The 20,624-nt window shown below is 36.9% G+C and overlaps 3 protein-coding genes across 5 annotated transcripts; 2 read left to right on the top strand and 1 right to left on the bottom strand.

The window, feature by feature from the left end:
- Window positions 1–1,909: 1,909 nt before the first annotated feature.
- On the top strand, window positions 1,910–10,138 carry LOC103937500 (GPI ethanolamine phosphate transferase 2). Of its 3 annotated transcripts, XM_048581991.1 has the most exons (17): window positions 1,910–2,216; window positions 2,535–2,628; window positions 2,909–2,953; window positions 3,080–3,247; window positions 3,335–3,419; window positions 3,524–3,630; window positions 3,963–4,043; window positions 4,436–4,488; window positions 4,574–4,676; window positions 5,224–5,367; window positions 5,784–5,880; window positions 6,968–7,193; window positions 7,284–7,377; window positions 7,515–8,531; window positions 8,705–8,797; window positions 8,907–9,190; window positions 9,725–10,138. In XM_048581991.1, the coding sequence occupies exons 1-17, from the start codon at window positions 2,092–2,094 to the stop codon at window positions 9,861–9,863; spliced, it is 2,955 nt and encodes a 984-aa protein (XP_048437948.1). In that variant the 5' UTR covers window positions 1,910–2,091; the 3' UTR covers window positions 9,864–10,138. The 3 variants fall into 3 exon arrangements, with proteins under 3 accessions (XP_048437948.1, XP_018500561.2, XP_048437949.1); XM_018645045.2 differs by lacking the exon at window positions 1,910–2,216 and having other exon boundaries at window positions 2,532–2,628; window positions 3,075–3,247; XM_048581992.1 differs by lacking the exons at window positions 1,910–2,216; window positions 2,535–2,628; window positions 2,909–2,953 and having other exon boundaries at window positions 3,105–3,247; window positions 3,327–3,419.
- Window positions 10,139–11,065: 927 nt separating this feature from the next.
- LOC103937484 lies at window positions 11,066–12,622 on the top strand. Its single transcript, XM_009347434.3, has one exon. The coding sequence runs from the start codon at window positions 11,117–11,119 to the stop codon at window positions 12,263–12,265; it is 1,149 nt and encodes a 382-aa protein (XP_009345709.1). The 5' UTR covers window positions 11,066–11,116; the 3' UTR covers window positions 12,266–12,622.
- A 2,019-nt stretch (window positions 12,623–14,641) lies between these two features.
- On the bottom strand, window positions 14,642–16,210 carry LOC103937496 (feruloyl CoA ortho-hydroxylase F6H1-3-like). The gene is made up of 2 exons (XM_009347445.2): window positions 15,693–16,210; window positions 14,642–15,270 (listed from the first exon to the last, which is right to left on the bottom strand). Exons 1-2 carry the CDS (start codon window positions 16,208–16,210, stop codon window positions 14,697–14,699), a joined length of 1,092 nt encoding a protein of 363 aa, XP_009345720.2. The 3' UTR covers window positions 14,642–14,696.
- Window positions 16,211–20,624: the final 4,414 nt, after the last annotated feature.

Below are 20,624 nucleotides of genomic sequence, written 5' to 3'. Positions count from 1 at the left end.
AGATGAAGTTCCCACGCGTGTGTCATCAGTGCAAATTTCGAAATCATCTTATGCATATCTCTTGGCATACCTTCTGGATCGAGGGTCCCACCCGGTAAACACCCCTGATGAGGAGTCCATATGTCGATTCAAGTTAAAGAAGAAATAGGACAGGTTCCCTTGGTAGACTCCAATCTTCCATATAAAGGCCCAGCTAAAATCAGACAGCTCACAATCATCAGAGTAGATTGAGTAAGCGGATTTAACAACTATGGCACAATCAGTGTTGCGATATCTGTCTGAAATAGTTAGATTCCCTGTTATCAGTGTCTTGATGTCAAACAGCTAGTGGAAGCGCTTGAAACACCGACTGGTTCAGTCCTTTCCTTATAGCCTTGTTGTCCAATCTTTTCTACAATCATTTCTTTCTTCTAGGCATCAATCCCATGTGAACAAAAAGGCATTTGCGTTCCTCGGCCTACTCTACTTGCAGTCACTGTGGATGCACCTGGGAAGACAGTATTCACTGCATGAGGGCCTGTACTAGGGCCAAATCTCTTTTGGATGGTCTTGGCATCCCTCCTTGGTCAGCTTCTTTAATTTGCCCTTAATGGCTCAAGGTCAATCTATCTTCCAACCAAAAAACCAGGTTTCATTTGTGTTGGGGTCAAGTTTTTGGTTTATGTTGTTGGTTCCTGTGGAGGTGGAGAAATCTTGAAATTTTGGCTGATTGTTTTGGTAAAAATAAACTCAGAAAACAATATTTAGACTAAGTTTTTTAGAACGTCAAATTGGTGTTTTCTTTGTTTTCAAGAAATAGTTTCCAAAAAAAAAATAGAAAATAAAATATACATTGTAATACAAAGTTAGAGATTTAATAAAATCATGTATGCCGCCGCCGCCGCCGCCGCCACCACCACAACAACATTCTCCACCGTCTCACCACTATCATGACCATCCTTGACACCACCACCTCCCACCACCATTATCGCCACCGCCATCACCCTTGTCACCATGGCCATCACCACATCTACCATCTCACATTCACCACAACTGACACTACCGCCACTTTTTCTCCGGTGCCACAACTGCCACCACAACTAACATTAACACCACCATACCGCCACCATTGTCATCACCACCTTCGTTGTGTCACTGCTACGACCACCACCACTGCCACCATCACCACCACTGCACCAACTTCTACCACCATTGCCACCACCACCATCACATTGTCCACCCCATTACCCTCACTACTACCACCACCACTACCACCACTCCAACCACCATTGCTACCAACACCACTCTCGTCTCAACCACTATCTCTACCACCACCATTACTACGAAGTACACATTTTTTTTTTTTTTTTGACATTTTTGATATTGGTAAGACGTGTTTTCATTCTAACAAATCATTCTCGGATTAAAACTACCAAATGCATTCTCAAATCATAAAAATGCCAACGTTTTTGTTTTACAAAACCGTTCTTCACATGTCATTTTGCAAAATGTTACCGACGAGCCCTAATTTTTCTATTCTTTTGGAACATGTTCTTTTTACAAAACGTTTCCAAAATTTTGGATTTATTATAAGGGAAAATTGGAGCAATGGTCCCTGAATTTTGGACCAATTGGAGCTTTGGTCCACAAACTAAAAATTTATGAGTCTTGATTCCTCAACTTGCCATAATGTGGAGCAATTATCTTTTTGAGTAACCTGTTAAAAACTCCATCTAAAATAAAGATGAGGTATGATATTGACATGTTTTAAAGATGAGGTATGAAATCATGATTGACCCAATAATTGAGGTAATTTTGTGTAATTTATCATTTATTTTATTATTATAATCTAAAATAAAGTGTTTAAAAGGACAAAAAATAAATAAAAATTCTAAATTAGTCAAAAGGTCGATTACTTCACGTTAAAACAAGTAGCAATACTCACGATGTTTTTAGTTTAGGAAATAAAAATTCTATGAAGCTGAAGTTGAGAGCCATTTCTCAAATTTCTTTTTATTATAATATTAAAGTGTGTTGTATTGAATCCAAAATTGTAGGTTTGTACGATAGTATCGTTCCAAAGTTTGAATCCAGGGTTTTGGGTTCGTGAAAATGCCATGGCTAACGTGCACGAAGCTGACGCTTTTCACCATAGCTGGAGTTGCGATTCAAATGGTTGGCCTCTCCATCTTCGTCTTCGGCTTCTTCCCCGTCAAACCAACCCTTCCCGGACACAGGTACTCTGCATTTTCTTAGAATAATACCAACGAATTTATATATTCTTTTATAGAGCAATAGTGTTAGTGGGTTAGACAATTAGTTGCTAGGGGAGGGAATTGGTGGGGATCGAACACGCATGAAGGTGCATAAGCATGATTGCTTTTTGCCGCGGTAAAGTGCCATCTCCTACCAACGAATGTTTCCATTGACAGCTTGAAACAGAAACAAATCAAAGAAAACAAATTGCAGAATTTTTTAGTTTTATATGCTCCGAGTTTGTTATAAATTGTCTGAGTTTATGTTGAATTGGGGTTCATTTCACTGGATACTGGCAGTGGTTCGGAGAGTTTTCGAGCACCGCAGTGCGATTTGGTACGAAATGAGAGTGAGAGTGATCTGCATCCCCATCAGCTCAGGTCACTATATAAGGTACATGTTTCTTTCATGCTATTTTTGGGTTGGCAGCTTTTACTTTCACTCACGTCTTGTTTCGAGAAATTCGTCAGTCTTGCTCTTAGTGTGCACTTGCATTGGTGGGTATTTAGTATGTTTAGTTAGCTTTTGAATTGTTAGTTTAGGTGCCAACGAGGTTGGGAGGAATTCAATGGGGTCCAGGACCATCTGTTTCCGGATAATATGTTTGCAATTTTGTTGAGATTTTGGGATTTTGACATAACATGCACAATCCTGTGTTCTTTTGGAAATGTAGGAACTATCAGGAATGCCGCCTGCATTTGACCGACTAATACTAATGGTATGTCTAATTTGTCTCTGTAAACTACACCTGTCAAGGTTTGCGTGGTGGTTTGATGTGTTGGTTGTAAAAGATGTTATCTTGAGGATAAGATTTGGTTTGTCCTTTACAATCATGCCAGTTTAGGTTATTGACGGTCTTCCAGCAGAACTCGTGCTTGGCAAGGATGGTAAGCCTCCAAGCAAGGCGTTAATGGAAGCTATGCCATATACTCAGTCACTGCTTGCAAATGGAATGGCAATTGGGTTCCATGCAAAGGCTGCACCTCCAACTGTTACAATGCCTCGTTTGAAGGTTATCTCCATCACAATATTTTGAATATGCAGACAAACATTCTTATATACGTCTTCTTTCTCATCACCCTTTGGTATAGGATTGCAGGCTATGGTTTCTGGAGCAATAGGGGGATTCCTGGATGTGGCTATGAATTTTAACACACAAGCTATGTTAGATGACAATCTTCTCGGTTAGTTAATAGATTGATATTTAATGCTGTCATAGTTCAGTAAGTGTCTTGTTATGAAGACTGTCTTCATTTTCAATTTACATGTTCATTTCTTTGCCTCGCAGGCCAGTTTTTCAAGATTGGTTGGAAAATGGTGATGCTTGGTGATGAAACATGGCTTAAGTTGTTTCCCGGATTATTTTTGAGGCATGATGGAGTCAGCAGTTTCTTTGTAAGTGTGAATTTACACCACCAACTTGTTACATGCAAATGCATATGGTGATCATTGATTAAACTTGCTTGTTCAGTTTTTGAATGCTAATGGAGTGAATGTTTGCGTAAGGTATCCTGTTTATGAAGGCTTGGCTCTTTTACGTGATCTATTTAGGCCTTTGCCATTTTTGGTTTGCCAGTTTTCATCCAAATTTCCACTTTCAGAGTGTTAATTAATCTTGTGTTTGATCTTACTGCATTCTTGGAGAAGTCAAATTGATTATTTTGTATCTGGGTATGTAATGAAGATTGTAATATTTGCTTACTTGCAACATGCCCATTGTTCTACAGGTTAAAGATACTGTACATGTGGATCAAAATGTTTCTCGACATCTGGGTTATGAACTTAGCAGAGATGACTGGGATTTTCTGGTTAGTCTCAGTTACTAGACAGTGATGTTTAGTCCTGCACTCCTAGCATACCTTATGAGCAACAGTATGATGATTATTGTTGTAAAGAATATTTGTACTCTTACTTTGCCAATTTGATAACTATCCCAACATTTTGTGGGTTTCACTCACAAACTGATTTTACAGGGTAGTTCCAAGTTTGTTTTATAGAAATATTTGAAGTAGCACTTCCATTATGATGAAAAAATCCTACTGTGAATGTATACGATTTAGATTGATCATCACCTCTTTGGAAAAGTCAAAGTATCCACGTACATGCATTGTGTTGATTTAAAGTAATCTTGAATGATAAATTTGGTTTCTGCTTGGAGGCATTGCTTCATTTTTCACTTTTAACTGAACCTACATTTCAGATTCTCCACTATTTGGGCTTAGATCATGTTGGACATATTGGTGGGCGCAACAGGTATTCCACTTTCCTAATTTCTGTTGAATTTTCATTTGTTTGATTCAACGATCTTATTTTTTGTACATTTGTTTGATCATTTCAGTGCCTTGATGGCCCCAAAACTTCGAGAGATGGATGAGGTGGTGAAGATGATTCATATGAATAGTATACTAAATCAAAAGAATGATGAAGGACAGACACTCTTGGTTTGTCATTTCTCTTTTTCTAATTCTTCTTGTTGACCGTAGATTCTTAATCATGTCTCATGAATCTATAGCTGTTGATCATGGGTTTTTCATGTAGGGAGCAATAACTGATCAGCATTTTACCTACCTTGTTTTGAAAAATCCCCAGAACTGACATAAATTAAGAAAAGAAAACGAAGCTTAACACAGAAGAAAAAATGTAACATGCATTCCTAGCTGTAGGGTTTCTTAAGCTGTTTTTTTATTTTTTGGATTTAATTTTGAGGCACCAGTTGTATCATGTAAAACAGCTGTTAATGTGTAAAACTGTTGTACATAAATACATGATATGCTGACTACCACTGATTGGTACAATGTTTTGTTAACATTCCATGCCAGTTTTCTCTACTTTCTTTATTTTGGCGGGGAAAGAGAAAGCTATATCTTATAATTATTGTCTCTTTTGGAAATGTGAGGTTTTAAGGTGTTGTATATTCTATATTGTCAGAAGCCTTTTAAGAGCTGGAACTAATAATCACATCTTTCTATATCGTGATTTCTTATCTAGGTTGTAGTAAGTGACCATGGCATGACTGAGAGTGGTAATCACGGAGGGTCCTCCTATGAAGAAACTGACTCCTTGGCTCTTTTCATTGGCGTGAAAAATAACATCTCTGATGACTTCTTGTCCACGCATAACATTGTTCACCAGGTAATTTATATATTGAATTGTCTGTTTACAGTGTTCTATGATTATTTGAATCGAATGGGCTTCCTCAGATTCCATTACAATGCAAGAGGATTAAACTTTAATTTGCTGCCCTAGAGAATTTGGCCCAGAGTATAAGACCAGTGTAATTCTTGTAACTCAAATTTATAATTAACCAATGGGAGTTGTTAAAGACACTCCAAAAAATTTACCCTGCACTCCAAATATATAGAAATATAAGAGAGAAATAACACTTGGGAGGACTGCAGGATAACTTTTTTGGAGTGCCTTTAGCAGCCCCCTTCACCACATAGAGCCTAGAGATGGTTATTGTTTCCTCTTCTGGTAGGTGATTTCTTATGTCTTCATCTCTTTTATGAAACTTAATTCATCTATGACCTGCAATTCTTGTGGTTCAGGTTGACATTGCACCAACATTAGCTCTTCTATTTGGTGTTCCAATTCCAAAAAACAACGTTGGTGTTCTGATTGCTGAAATTTTTGGGTATTTGTCCGGTTAGCTCTCTGTTTCTCTCTCCACACACATATCTTAAGATTGATGAAGTCCAATTCTAATAGGATCCCCTTTGATAAGAACTAAAAGAGGCATTGTTGTGGTCCAATGATCAAAACTTTCTAATTTCTTTAACCCTGTATAAGAATCTTTCATGATTAAGATCAATAAAATCAGAAGTTGTTTGACTAGTTGATTATCATCATGAACATTTTATTATGTATAGGAGACGCTGTATGTTAGATGATTAAGTGGTTTATGTTGTGGGAATGATCCTCAAATGTTAACCTAACAAATGGACTGTTTGGATCATTGGATCCCTCCTTGTAAGTTTTGTATGTCACTATGAGTAATTTATATAATCTGTGTTATAGTTTGACTGTGTCTGCACTTGTTAATCATTATTCTTGGGTTGGTTGTAAGAGGTGTTGAAAGAATGATATTTGGATAATTTAAACAATAAAATAAAAATATTTCTTTAAGTATTTAGAGGATCAAACACTATGATACTGTTACAGCATCCTGTTTTCTCTTGGTATGAATTAACGTTTTAGTGTTCGCTTAAAATAGCTGTTACGGTTTCAGGGATGCTATTTAAATTGATTTGCTGTTGTCTCTTTATGCTCAATGACATTTGGATGCCTTCTTGGCTGATTATGCACAACAAATCAGCCAATTGACTTGTAATGATACTCCATTTGATTATATGGAGGCAATTAGTGTTAGATTTTGGTTACAGCCCTTTTTGTAAGACATCCATAAGAACCTTTTAACTGGAAAGACAATAAAGGTAAATTTGAGTAAACTTGAAACAAGTGGAAGTTTGAGCAACAAAATTTTCCTTTTCTCTCAGTTTATTTATGTATGTAAATATGAATTCTTTAATTGCCTTACAACAAAAATAATTTAAGTTGTTTTTTGACAAATATATGTGGATGATTATTTTTGTTGCTTTTGAACATATGAATTTTACAATCTATGGATCCCTATTTTAGTAGATAAATTATTGACTCTCACACTGAGTTGCAGCAAACTACCACAAAATTGTGTGATTTTCTCATGTTGTTTCCTCGTCTTTGGTGAGTAAAGAAGACCAACAGATGAAGGCACTGGAGTTGAATTCCTGGCAATTACTTAGATTATTGCAAGCACAAATACCTGGTTTATCATGTCGAAATTACCCATGTGATGGCTCAAGGGATGATCAAGAGTCCAGAATAGCTAAGTGCTCTGGGAGCATGGAAGCGATGTTTTGCTGCCTATATACAAATGCTGCACTTCTCCAAAAGTCCTGGATGTCTAAGGAAATCTCCAGGTGATACATAATACCATCTGTTTTTGTATCATCAGAAAAATCCATTAAGTAACGCCTCTAATTCCAGTCTTGCTTGGTAAATGTAAATAGGTCTAATAGTAGGGAAGACTACACCAGCACGGTTGTAGGATACTATGAGTTTCTCAGAACTGCAAGTGAGTGGTTGTCACGCAGAGCGACTGATGTATGTATCTGTCTCCCTTGTAAATCTGAATAGATATTATGATTGTTTTTGATGGACAGAGTTTTAACTGTTTCATTCTGTAAATCTTAGTTTCTTTCACACAACTTTTTTTAACTGACAATTTTTTTAAATTCTAGAAACCTGTGAGACTACTTACTGTCGGAATTGCTGCAATGCTCCTATCTTGTCTGATATTATTAAGCCTTCTATTTCATACATGCAAAGAAGTCTACCTTAGAGAGCAGTCCCTTTTTGACTTAGAGAGCATCAAGAAGACCTGGTATTTAGACGAGACTTTTGTATTAGGCGTAGTATTGATTCTCATTGTAAGTATGGCATCAAGTTCTATGGTAGAAGAAGAGCAATATATTTGGCATTTTGTGGCTTCCACATTGAATTTGCTATTATTGCGTAAAACAATAAAGTGTCCTACAGGGGCAGGAGCACAAGATCTCCGTAGTTCATCCAAGGGAAAAAACAAAATAAGTTTTTGTCGATTGAGTTCCGTCTCTGTGGTTCTTATTTCTGGAAGGATATTGAGAGGCTGGCACCAAGGAGGTGTGAATTGGACTAATCTTCCTGACATTTCAAAGTGGCTTGAGCAGGCTGGGACTGATAATGTAAAATCAATTCAGCTAGTCTCATGCCTTCTAGTAATGAGCTTAACCTTATGTGTTCTTTTTCTATTTGGATTCAACATGAAATTTGTTCTGGTGATTGGATTCAGCTTTCTTATGTCTGGATTGCTGGTTTTGCAACATTTTGTTAAACATCAAGATGGTATGTTTGCGTCATCGAGTTACAGTACAACAACATTGGTACAAATAATTTATGCAATTATGGGTATTTCCACATTTGGGACTGTTGTAGCCTTACCATGGTTCGTACGTTTCTCAACATCTGAGATGGGCTTGAGTCATGATTTGTACATGTCAACTTCTGTTCCCAATGAAGTTCAAAATAACACGCTGCTGGTGAAATTAAGAGAATCTCTGTATCTAGTTGGGTGGGAATACATCTCTTTCTGGTGTCTTCTGCAACTGCTGCTTCAACAAACAATTAACTCAATGACTATATTGTTGCTACTTGTGCAAATTTTGGCCAGCATGCTGTATTTTTCTTATAGTGGCCTGCATCAGAAGCAATGGGTTGAGGTCAGTTTCAATAACCTCTTGTTTTGAGTTAAAACTGATTTCAGTCTTGTGTTGAAGTCAATGTAATTATAGACTGGTCCAGTCACTAAATGCAATTATGTTGTACAGTTATTTATTCCCTAAGCCCGATTTATTTCACACACTAATACTTCATTTTACATTTGTTCTTGTAGATTGCTGCGTTGTACTTTTTGGGAATGGCCGGCCATTTTGCTCTGGGTAACAGCAATTCACTAGCTACTATTGATGTTGCGGGAGCTTTTATGGTACATCTTTACCCTGACATGGTTTATATTATATGCAGAAAAAAATGTATTTTTGGGGTACAGTTGCAGTATTTTTTGGGTCTAATTTTGATTGTTTACTCGTTGCTAGGGAATCTCAAATCACTCGACAGTACTTTCTGGAATTTTAATGTTCATTATCACCTATGCATCCCCAATGTTATTTATCCTTAGCATGGTGATGTATGTCTCTGTGAAGGACACAAGCTATCTCCCATCTCTCGTGAATGCAGATTCCACACAACTCCTCAAACTGATGCTTGGCTTCCCTTGTCTGGTTCCGCTGGGGTTGAACTCCATTTTGCTAACAGCATACACCATCGTATTGCTGATAATGAGGAACCATCTTTTTGTTTGGAGCGTCTTTTCCCCAAAGTAAGTCTCACTTAAATTAAATAAGAGCTTGTATTAGTTTCAACTGATTGTTATAAAAAAATTCTGTGATCATCTATATATGCTACTAGTGAACTCCTTGGTAAGATGTTGGAAAATATATGACACCAATTTATATAGGGCAATGGTGAGACATCTAGAAAGAATTGAGAGTTGAAAGAGAAGAATGACTGGAGAAAAATAAACAACTTAAAACAAGAGTCATCTGTCAAGAAGTATGAAACTCTTACAATAAGACCTTATCTGTGCAATCCACATGATGACATACAGTGAGAGTTGTAATCGGAAAAAAAAAAAATTCGGTGACCAAAGATAAATAAAAATGAATCCCTGAATTCTATTTGTATGTGACATACTAATTTAAGATAAAACCGCCATCTAAGCTTATGTTTACTTGTAAAGTAGATCATTAGTTTTCCTTGCATCTGCTGCCGAAGACATTTCAATAGCTAAATTGAGTACACAGCTCATTAACTTGACTTACATTGGAAACTATGGTGTACATCCATTTTCCAGGTACATTTATGTTTGTACCACAACTATATGCGTCTACATCGGTGTATCTGTAGTAGCTACAACAGTGACATATACTTACTGGGTGCTGGGGTTGAGGAAAAAGATGCAATCTAAGCGTGGCCATCACCATTTAAGATAGAGCTCGACTGCGGGAGTAATGCTAGTTTGTTGGCGGTAAACCAACAACACAGACAGATGATTCTTTTATATGGAAGGGTTTGTATTTTGTTCACTTCCGCCAGAAGATTTTTGTAGAAGTAACAGTTACCGAAACAGCAGAAATACGGGCTGATTAAAGTGTTGATTTTTGAGTTAATTTTGTGTTGCAATAACAATTTTGATAAAGTTAAACTTAGAGGGTAAGACCTTTTATAAAATCATTTCCAATACAATGCAAAATGTTTCTTAATTTTTCTTTTGGTCTTTAGGTCTTTTGCAGGTTCTCACTTTTTTATTTTATTTTTATTTTTATGTTATACTTTATTTTCAGCAGAAAGAAGCAACTCACTTCCGTTATCTTTCTAATAACTTGGAAACCCCTTCAACACGTTATCTGTCTGCCATGTCTACCTGTTGTACTTAATAAATTACATTTAAAGGGCACCAGGTTTCTGCCATACAAATACAATCAGTGGCAGCTTCCCTCCACTCTCCTGCTGCTTCCAATCCAACTTTTATTGGAGAAACATGAATGGCATTTTCAATGGTGCTCCAATGCATCCGATGTTTCTGACGTTTTAGACTTAGATATTTTGTATAAACACACGAAAATTAAGATTTCACAGTTAAAATGTTCGACATATGGATTTAGGCTTTGTCCTATCATTTTAGAGCAGCATACAACTGTTAAATGATCCGTTTTTAATATATCATTATGCCATCGTTTTGTCATTTATATGTATTGCTATATTCGTAAAGATATATACTCGATATGTTGTTGATATTTAATTTCGATCATTTCAACAACTAATCGTCAGAATTTTAGCTAATTACCTTGGACTCACTCTGACTGGGGTCAGACGATACAGTCAATACCATTGAAAATTTTGAAACCCTGTGTCTCCGCACCATCTGATTTTCTGATTGAGCGCAGACCGCACCAACTGCACCAAAATGCACGAGAAGTTTGTGCCCCAAGCAACAGCCACGTCTCTCTCCCTGTGTGCCACCTGCAATGCAACGCATTACTCCTCTAAATGACGAAAATACCCTCAAAAATTCCAGCTCAAAACCCGCAAATCCCCTCAAAACGTCATGCCCTTTTGTGTCCATCAAAATCCTCCTCTTTAAAACGGGATTCCCTCTCTCCCCCTCTGAATATCCCCCTCACTCCACTCCGCTTCTCTCCCCGCACAAAATCCCTGAAAAATCAGAGAAACAAAACAACAAATAATGGAACATGCAAAATGCAGCAGCGGCAGCGGGTCGTCCAAGGCCCAAACACTTCTCAACCGCTCTGCCCATTGCCTCAGCCGCCGAGATTTCTCTACTTGCCGCAAGCTCGCTCTTCAAGCTCGAGAATCCGACCCCTACAACTCCGCCTCCGACCAAATCCTTGCCGTCGCCGACATTCTGCTCGCCGCCAACCGCCAAAACCCACCTGATTGGTACTCCGTTCTTCAGATACCCCGACCCGGACCCGCAAACCCGACTCTCATCCGGACCCAGTTCGAGAAACTCAGGACCCTCTTGCTCTTGAAACCCGGCAAGAACCGGTTCGCTTTCTCTCAGGAGGCTCTGTGGCTCATCAAGAAAGCCTGGTCCGTACTATCGGACCCGGAGAAGAAAACCCATTTCGAAAACGGGTCTGAGGAAGGGAAAGAAAGCGGAAAACAGAGAGAGGAGAGGGAAGAAATTGTGGGTAATGGGAAAAATGGCCGAGGGTATAATGGGGGAAAGACATTCTGGACTCTGTGTCCGTACTGCTATTATATGTTTGAGTACGAGAAGGTGTATGCAGATTGTTGCTTGAGGTGCCAGAATTGCAGGAAAGGTTTCCATGGCGTGGCGATAAAGCCGCCGTCAGGGGATGTGATAGTGGAGGGAAAGGAGCAGTACAATTTCTGTTTTGGCTACTTTCAAATGGTGTATATGGACCCGAATTCGAAGATGGAGTCGGAGGTAGTTGACAAGAAAGACGAGAATGTGGTGGTGATATCCGATGATGATTCCGATGAGGACGATTTCGGTGATGGTAATGTGGGTTTTGAGGGAATGCATGAGGAAGTGGTGAGGAGTGGGAGTCATGGAGCTGAAGGGAAGACGCCGGTGAAGAGGGTGAAGATTCCGGCTGGGCGGATAAAGAGCACGAAATCAAAGTCCGTGGCGAGGAATACGAAGAAGATAATGGGGAATGGGATGAGGAGTAGGAGGATTGAGTTGGAGGATGTTGAGAGAGTGAAATGTGAGGACATGGAGGTTGAAGAGGGAAATGGAGTTGCTGAGGGAGAGGGGGGTAGTGGGAGTGGTGGAACGGGAGGGCTGGAGTTTTTTGAAGGAGAAGATGATATCTTTGTTGGAATTGGGGATGGTCCCATATGAAAGGAATGCATTGCTTTTCGGGGTCGTTGACGGAAGCTTTCTGAATGGTTGAGGTAGCTAGTGGAAGGGTTTTCACAGTTGAAAGGAGACTGGATGATGACTCAATGAACCAGGTGATTTCATATCAAATCTGAAAATTAGATGAGTAGTTTATTTTGGTAAATTTAACCGACTTTTATCTTGTAAAAATGAAAAGTAAAGCAGAGGTTCTGCTACATCTCTTTGCTTTCGGTATAGTGCATCTGTGCTAGTCGCTGAGAGTACATGCCTGTCTACTTCTTTCTGACTCTGGTTAGTTTTGTGGAAGAACAGATGGGGCTTAATGAATTTGGGGACCGAAATTAACCTTATCATAAATCCTAGATTGACTCTCTTTTATCGGTTTATGCTTTGTTTAAACTTTGAAAAATGCTTGTTGTGAATGAATGTTAATGAACAGTTATATGCTGCGCTGCTTGAGACTTCAAAATGTTTCAGTGAGTTATTGAACTTAGATTCTTAGAATGTTGGTTATCGCTCCATTTTTCAGGGGCTCGATATCATCTATATTATACCAATGTCATTACAAGTTGACAGCTTAGTAGTAATACAGAAGTTCTCCCTGTTCAATGTTCCTTTTCCCTTCTGGATTGGAGGATATCAAACTTTCACAAGTCTTCACTTGTTATTTTCTGCGTTCTCGAAGAAAATGTGGTATAGCTATTATGGTTAGTATTGCGGTAACAGATGAAATGGAAAAAAATGGACGGAGGTTTTCCTTGCTTCATATCCCTTCTTATTTCACAATTGAGCTGGTCTGTCTTATCAGTTCATACATCCTTTTATGGTAGGTCTGTCTAAGAAGTGTCTAGGCTACAATCATCCTTCTGAGCTTATTGTGTTGTTTAAGATATATTGGGTATATCCTTATGAGTGTCTCTTCTTGTTCCTCACTTTAGCGTATGCTTCATACGAACCAACTTGGTTGTAGGGCACATCATTTATAAGTATAATCTTCAGGACCTTAGCGATCGTGATGAAGCACCTAGATTTTAAGGTCAGTGAGAAAAGAGGACTAGTTGCAGGTTCAACTTTTGTTGTTGTTACATTGTAACTTATCCCACATCAATGTTTTTATTTACGTTGGAAAATGCTTTTCTATCCAATTTAGATGAAAGCAAGTTAAGCAACTTACATGACCACTAATATTAACCTCCCAGTATGCAACATATTTTGAAGCTTCTGCATTGTATTCAAAAGTTATAAAGCACTCTTCTACATGTTAATTATTTTATATTCGTATATACATAATTGAGTATGAGATGGTGTTGTTCAAGAAAAACAATAGCAATGGTGTTAAAAATGTTAATGTACTGTATGGCTACTGCATTGTGTCTTCATTCCTACTGCTACTGCCCATGATTTGTGTATGCAAACAGTCATATTAGTCACTGATATGGCATGCATATTTAAAATGATTGCAGCTTTCTATCATCATATGTTTCAATACAATTATAATGGCGGCCGATCCTGGACTGGACTTGGAAAGTCAGTTTGATAAGTGTTTATTCTTGTTAGATGTGACCAACGTAGTTAGCCTGTTAGGAAGTTCAGATGAATTAGACAGAAATCTATATATCGCATTGACAAAAATTGAAGAGTATGAGTTCCTTGAATTAGAATTCGATTTGGGTTTTTCTAGGTTGGGAATTGGGTTCTGGATTTTCTGCTAAATGAGTGATTTCCATGTACTGGACACTGCTTGAAAGATAGTAGACAACTTGGAAGTTGTGATATATTTATCTTCTTCTTTCTTGTTACCTTTTTACCTTGTTGTTTGTTGTTGGTGCTTTGGTGGTTGGGAATTTACGATTCCAACTCAACTAAAAGATGTGATGCGAACGAAGAGGAGAATGACTATACCTATACATCCTGAGACGTTACTGTGGCATTTCGAACTTATCACATGTTGCCATGCGTTTTAACTTCCCCACATGATGTTGCGGAGAGATATTGAGGTGTAATTATAGCATGTGTGGTGTTTCTTTTTCTTTCTGTATACTGAGCTCAGGTTTTATACATATAATATGAGTTTGTTCAGGGAATTAAAACGTATGCAACCTATTTATATCACGTTTGGAAGTGCTTGACATGATCAGAAAATGAGACTTACAAATTTATCACATTTACTTAAATAACAAATTTAATAAAGATATTGCATCGTTGATCACATCTCTTACAAAGATAAGTTCCACGAATGTCACACATACTTAACACATAGTTTTATTCTTTAATAAGACTTTGATCGCTAAACTTATTCACCCAACATCTTTTACGAAGATAAGTTCCACGAATGTCACGCGTAGTCAACAAATTGTTTTATTCTTTAGCAAGACCTTGATCGCTAAACTTATTCACCCAACAGAACATTCCACAATGCATGGTAACAACTTCATGCTTTGGCAAAGTCAATTGTACCCTTCCCATCATGAGCCTTGCGGAAGAAATGTTTGACATAGTCAGAGTAGAGAACTTGTTTATACACTGCTTTCTCCCCACTTGCAAGAACTTCCGGCAGCGGAGCGATCAAATCCGATGGCCTTGGGTTGACAAAAATGGGAACCGAAATTCTGTTCTTACATCCATTGGCTGCGACTCGATGCTCGATGCTCTTGTATCGTCCGTTGCTCATTATTTGCAGTGCATCGCCTATGTTGATCACCAACGACCCCTTCACTGGCGGAACATGAACCCAGCTCTTCTTATCGGTTCCGCGGATGTAAAGTCCACCGATGTGGTCTTGGAGGAGGATTGTGAGTGTTGAGACATCAGAGTGACGGCCGACTCCAACCGTGAGCTCAGGGTTTGGACACACCGGGTAGCAGTTAAGGTTAATCCGCTTGGATCCCATTAGAAGATGTTCCTTTTCTTGGTCCAGTTCCTTCACGTTTAGTCTTTTCATTAGCATTTCTAGGATTTGTTTTGTAAGAATGTCGGTCTTCTTCATGTATTCCAGCACTTCAGCCCTACAAACATGTATGCATATATTAGATCATACGATAATTACATTTGTAAGTACATAATAAAGGTGTTAAAAGAGAATAATACATAGGAGAGATTTAAGTGAAATCGTCCTTTCTCCTTATCATGCATGCTAGCATGTCAGGTATAACCATTTCATGATGGGTATTTGGAAATGAAAAAGATCTAACAAATGACTTAATATGAGCAGACTGATCTGCCATCACAATGACATAATACGACTATCATACGTACACTAATGATTCTCGACTGAACTAATATAATTATATGTATTACAATAATTCATTGATCATACTAGAGAAAGTATGGTCAACATATATATATATGTATGTATGTATGTATGTATATATACAAATAGTTTTGATTTAATGTTGTGGTGTAAAGAGTAGATACTAGTAGTGCTTACTTGCATGCAGGAGGCCAGAATGCAGAGGCCTCATCCTCAGACACATAGAATAGACTAAGCCAATCTTTCCACTCCAAAGCCTTCTCTGCATGAGGACTAAAGCTCGTTCCAAACCGGACATTTTTTGAGGCCGAATGCTCAACCGAATACTTAGTCTTCTTCTCGGCTGGCAACTCGAAGAAGCGATGAGTTGCTTCCTTCACATTCTCAAGCACTTCGATTGGCACCCCATGATTCACTAGTTGAAAGAACCCCCACTTCTCCGCTGCATTGCAAATTGCTTCTGCAACTTTTGGGTCGTCAGAGTTCGACATGTCGATGATGGGAATGTACTCTCCAGGGTTTGTTGTGGCCACAACATTCATAGTAGTAATTCTTTCTTCAAGGGGTTGGATATATTGCTTGGGGAGGGCTTTTAGTCCCATTTCTGAAAGACCCCTTACTCCATGACTTTTGCTTATAACAAAATCAGTGACGCTTGAAGGGTCGGTGATGGTTTGTGCCACAGGTGGAGCCATTTCTGTAGGTTGGGACTTGGGAACGATCCAATGAGGGTTGCAAAATTAAATCTTCAAAGAAGTCTCTGGCTTGAAGAATTGGTTTGACTATAAAGTGGCAGCAGAGGTATATTTATATTTGAGTTTTATTAATTAACAATGTCTCACCAAATGAGTTAGCAATTAGCATGCCTAAGTTCTTCAAGCTTTGGGTTTAGGTGTGGCACTAGTTTAATTGTGTTCGGGTGACAATCAAACAAACAATTGGTGTTACCAATTCTTCCGTAATATATATATATATATATATATATATATATTTTTTTTTTTTTGAAAAAACGATATTATCTATATTAAGAGGAAGGAGGGTGAGCTTAGCCTCACAATGGGTTAATAATAATGTGGTTCAAATTCGCCTTTGGCGAGAGTTGAATCTAAGACATCTCACTTATAAGTAAAGAGAAATACCAATGAATTGTTTATCCTTATTGGTTAATAACATTATATGAATCATTCAGCTAGTCGTCATGCCAAATATATAGGTTAAATCTAATTCTACAAACTTCTTTTTCTATCTGTTTTAGAAATGCTTTTATGAAAAACATTTCTGTTCAGAAGCGCTTATAATTAATATTATATTTTTAATAAAAATACAAGTAATTTTCTGAAAAAGCACTTGAAGTGTTTCTTAAAAAAAAACTTATAGTAGGTATTTCTTGAAAGAAGCTTATATCAAGTGCTTCATGGAAGAAGAACTTGAAGAGTTTTTTGTAACTCAGAAACACTTTTAATCTTTTATGTCAAAAATTTTAGTTAAAGCACTTTGGATGATATAAAAGTGTTTATCTTCAAACCAATTCCTCCCTCCCTCACTTCTTAGTATAAATATACTTTTATATCAAAACAAACATTTAGAGGACTTTTCTTAGGTAAAGTGCATGAATTATGAAAATCAACAGACAATAGCATAGTATATAGGTCTTCCTTAGCTTTAGTGGTAGGTGATCGTGGATGCTTCATGTTGTATGCAGTATAATAGAAAAAAAAATGCTAGTTATTTATTATTTTTATCTCATGTCATATGCAATATATTAGAAAAAATGCTAGTTTTGACTAGTATTTTATGCAATATAACAGTCAAAATCTTTTCCGTCACTATGATGTGAGGTCATCTCTAATTTGTACTTAGGGTTACCAAAAATTGCGACCAAGAGAAAAAGAAAAGGTTCTTAAAAATCTAGTATTATTTATGGGGCTAAATTACATTTGATCCCTCCCAAATACAATCTTATATGACATTTTCAAAATATATCAATCTCGTACATTTTAGTAATTATTTCATTTCAATTTCATACAACTGTTAGAAAATTTGTTAAGTTAGATGTTGAATGATGACGTGGTAACACTAGATTCCACATTTGTGTTAACGTGGCTACCAACTTATGCCACATGACCAAACAAAATATTTACCCATCTTCTTTCTTTTTTGATTACCTTCCTTGCATATGTATAAGACCGAATCCATTCGATTTCTTAAAAAGATTACATTTTGCATCCATAGGTTTGTGTTCAATTTCAACTTTATACAACATCATTAAAACATTGTAATCTCATAGATTTACTTATTATTTCATTTCAATGTCATACATCCATCTCAAAAATTTGTTAAGTTAATCGTTAAGTGATTATGTGGTAATAGTTAGTTCCATATTTGTGTTGACATAGCAGTCAAACTTGTGCCACAAAACCAAACAACTAATTACAAAACTATTTTGTCTATAAATGTTTATAAAAAATTTAATTTAGTTGGCTTATCCGAACAACTGATTAAGAAAATTCAAATATGTGAACAATTTAATTTAGTTGGCTTATCCGAACAACTGATTAAGAAAATTCAAATATGTGAACAAGAAATTAAGCAAATACTAATTAACTAAAATCAGATTAACTAGTTCAAAATTTTAATTATCAGCTTAATCTTCGTGCTGGAAAATGATTCTAGCAAATCAATGAACTCAAAAATCACATTTGGATTTAATGTCAATGCAGAATTATAAACACCAACAAAGTCTTATCCCACTAAGTGGGATTGGCTGTATGAATCCTAGAACGTCATTGCGTTCAGTTTTGCATTAAGTTTTTTTGGTAGCTCGAAGTACTCCATGTCTTTTCTTAAAGTCTCTTTCGAAGTCTTTCTCTACCCCTTTTGGCCTGAGCACCTATTTCATAATTGCATTTTCAAACCGAATCATATGTAGGTCTTTGGTTTACATGTCCAAACCACCTTAACCGATTTTCTCCCTTAACTTCAATTGTGATCACTCTACTTTACCTCTGATGTCCTCGTTCTTAATCTTAGCCTTTCTCGTGTGCCCACACATTTTCAATGGAGCACTCTATCTCCGTTACACTCAATTTTTTGCACGTGGTGATGCTTGACAGCCCATCATTTCGTGACATGGAGCATTGTTGGCCTTAATGTTCTATAAATTTTTTCCTTTAGCTTTATTGGCATACCAAGGTTGCACAACACACCTGATGCATTCTTCCATATCATCCATCCAACTTGTATTCTATGGTTAAAATCTTCATCCAATTCTCTGTTCTTTTGTAAGATAGATCCAAGATAACAAAAGTGTTAATTCTTTGGTACTTTTTGATCTCCAATCCTTACCCTGTCATTTAGACCCTCATTCCCACTGAACTTGCTCTTCATGTTGGAGTTTTGAGGCTCCTTGTTCCACATCGGGGAACATAGGCTTCCCAAGGACCTTTATATATGTTTTGTCTTCTACATTAGTAGTTAGGATTTGGACCATTTGGAAATGGATTGAAGGCTTGGGCCTTATGGTTGTGTGGATTAGGTTTGTAAAATATAGCCTAATACAATTAATATTAATTAATCAAGACAAGGGCCTTGGGCCTTGTAAGTTAAAATTATTAATTTTGGATTAAGTTTTTTAATTAACATATTAATTAAAAAACGTTTTGATTAAGAGGCATAGATTTTAGAAAGAGTTGTGTATTTTCAAATACGTTCAACATGTATTTGAAAGAGTATGAAACAACTTATATATTTGTAATCTCAGTTTTCAAAAAAAAAAAATCATCTTTTCTTCCTCCTCTTCTGCACTAAATTTCCGGAGAGTAAACACATAAAACAATTCGCTAGAATTCTATAATCCAGTATGGGTTGTGGAATTAGATAGTTGTATCCTGGTCGAGCAGACGTTGTAGAACCACAAGCACAAGAGTGGGACAAAAATACTGTTCGAATGACATAGCTTTTGTGCTAGCCTCTACTTGTGGTTAGTCAAGTTAGCACTATTTTAATTCCTGCATTTATTTCTGTATTTCATTATGTATAACAAGTATTTTTGGTTAATAAAGTATTAGAATTTCAAGTTCTTATTTCTGTTATTTTTATTTATTTCTAAATTGTTCTCCAACACTTTATACTTTTCCTTTAACCTATTTAGGCAAAGACTTTTAGATCCCAACACTTTCAGCCAAAGGTTAAACTTCATATTTACTCGACCCTGTGTTTCATCTATCATTATTTGATTCGCACACTGGTCTTGATCTCGCGATCGACGACTCTGATGAGGTCGATCCCCACTTCAATTTGTTCAAAGGCTGAGGTGGTCCCTCTTGAAGGAGAAGATGGTGGAGGGTGCTTGTAAGAAATTTGTCTGCATCGTCGACAAGTCGAAGCTCGTCAGGGAGTTTTCGATATCAGAACATGGTCTCCGTCGATGCCCTGTAGTTCGAGTTTGTGATGGGGCAGGGTGTGGTTGCAAGCCTTGCCCGTGGGGAGTATATGGTTTTAGGTTTTTTTTACTTTCCTTAATTAATTATTTTAATATCCTAACTAAATTATAATTTTTAAAAATATTTGTAGAAAAATTAGTTTTTGTTATTAGTTGTTTAGCCATGTGGCATAAGTTTGGCGGCCACGTTAACATAAATGTGAAATTTATTGTTACTACATCATCAATTAACGGTTAATTTAACAAATTTTCTAATGAACGTATGAATTTGAAATGAAAGAATATATAAATGTATGAGATTGAAATATTTTGAAGATATTGTATGAGGTTGCAATTGAATACAAACTTGAAGGTGCAAAATATAATTTACCCTATTTATGAAGCACACGTTAAAAGTATCATGAGAAATTCATTATGCCCACATTTTTGTACTTCCTTCCTACCTCTTAAACTCAGCGATAACTTTGCATTGGTTCAAAATGCTGTTGATGAATTATGAAGGGAAAATTAGAATCCCATGCAATTTTCTAACAGTCTTTAGATCAAACATTGGTTCAATTTTGAAATTTGATTAGGACGCCTAAACAATAGCCATGTCAGCGTTTTTATATTTATTTAGATTACATGTCATTATTGTGTTTTTTTTTAATTTAAAATGTTAATTATTA

This window comes from the organism of the source record quoted next, unplaced genomic scaffold (assembly GCF_019419815.1).
Source record: "Pyrus x bretschneideri cultivar Hongxiangsu unplaced genomic scaffold, Pyrus_bretschneideri_v1 Contig18, whole genome shotgun sequence".
NCBI classification, from domain to species: Eukaryota; Viridiplantae; Streptophyta; class Magnoliopsida; order Rosales; family Rosaceae; genus Pyrus; species Pyrus x bretschneideri.
Note: the sequence above shows the minus strand (reverse complement) of the source record. Positions and strands in the feature narration are given on the sequence as shown.

Excerpts from the sequence above, each read along its gene's own strand:
- LOC103937484 (XM_009347434.3), top strand. The coding sequence starts at position 11,117 with ATGGAACATGCAAAATGCAGCAGCGGCAGCGGGTCGTCCAAGGCCCAA.
- LOC103937500 (XM_048581991.1), top strand. The coding sequence starts at position 2,092 with ATGCCATGGCTAACGTGCACGAAGCTGACGCTTTTCACCATAGCTGGA. Across the intron at positions 3,631-3,962 it reads ATGGAGTCAGCAGTTTCTTT|GTTAAAGATACTGTACATGT; the intron begins GTAAGTGTGAAT and ends ATTGTTCTACAG. Across the intron at positions 8,532-8,704 it reads ATCAGAAGCAATGGGTTGAG|ATTGCTGCGTTGTACTTTTT; the intron begins GTCAGTTTCAAT and ends TTGTTCTTGTAG.
- LOC103937496 (XM_009347445.2), bottom strand. The coding sequence starts at position 16,210 with ATGGCTCCACCTGTGGCACAAACCATCACCGACCCTTCAAGCGTCACT. Across the intron at positions 15,271-15,692 it reads TTCTGGCCTCCTGCATGCAA|GGCTGAAGTGCTGGAATACA; the intron begins GTAAGCACTACT and ends ACATGTTTGTAG.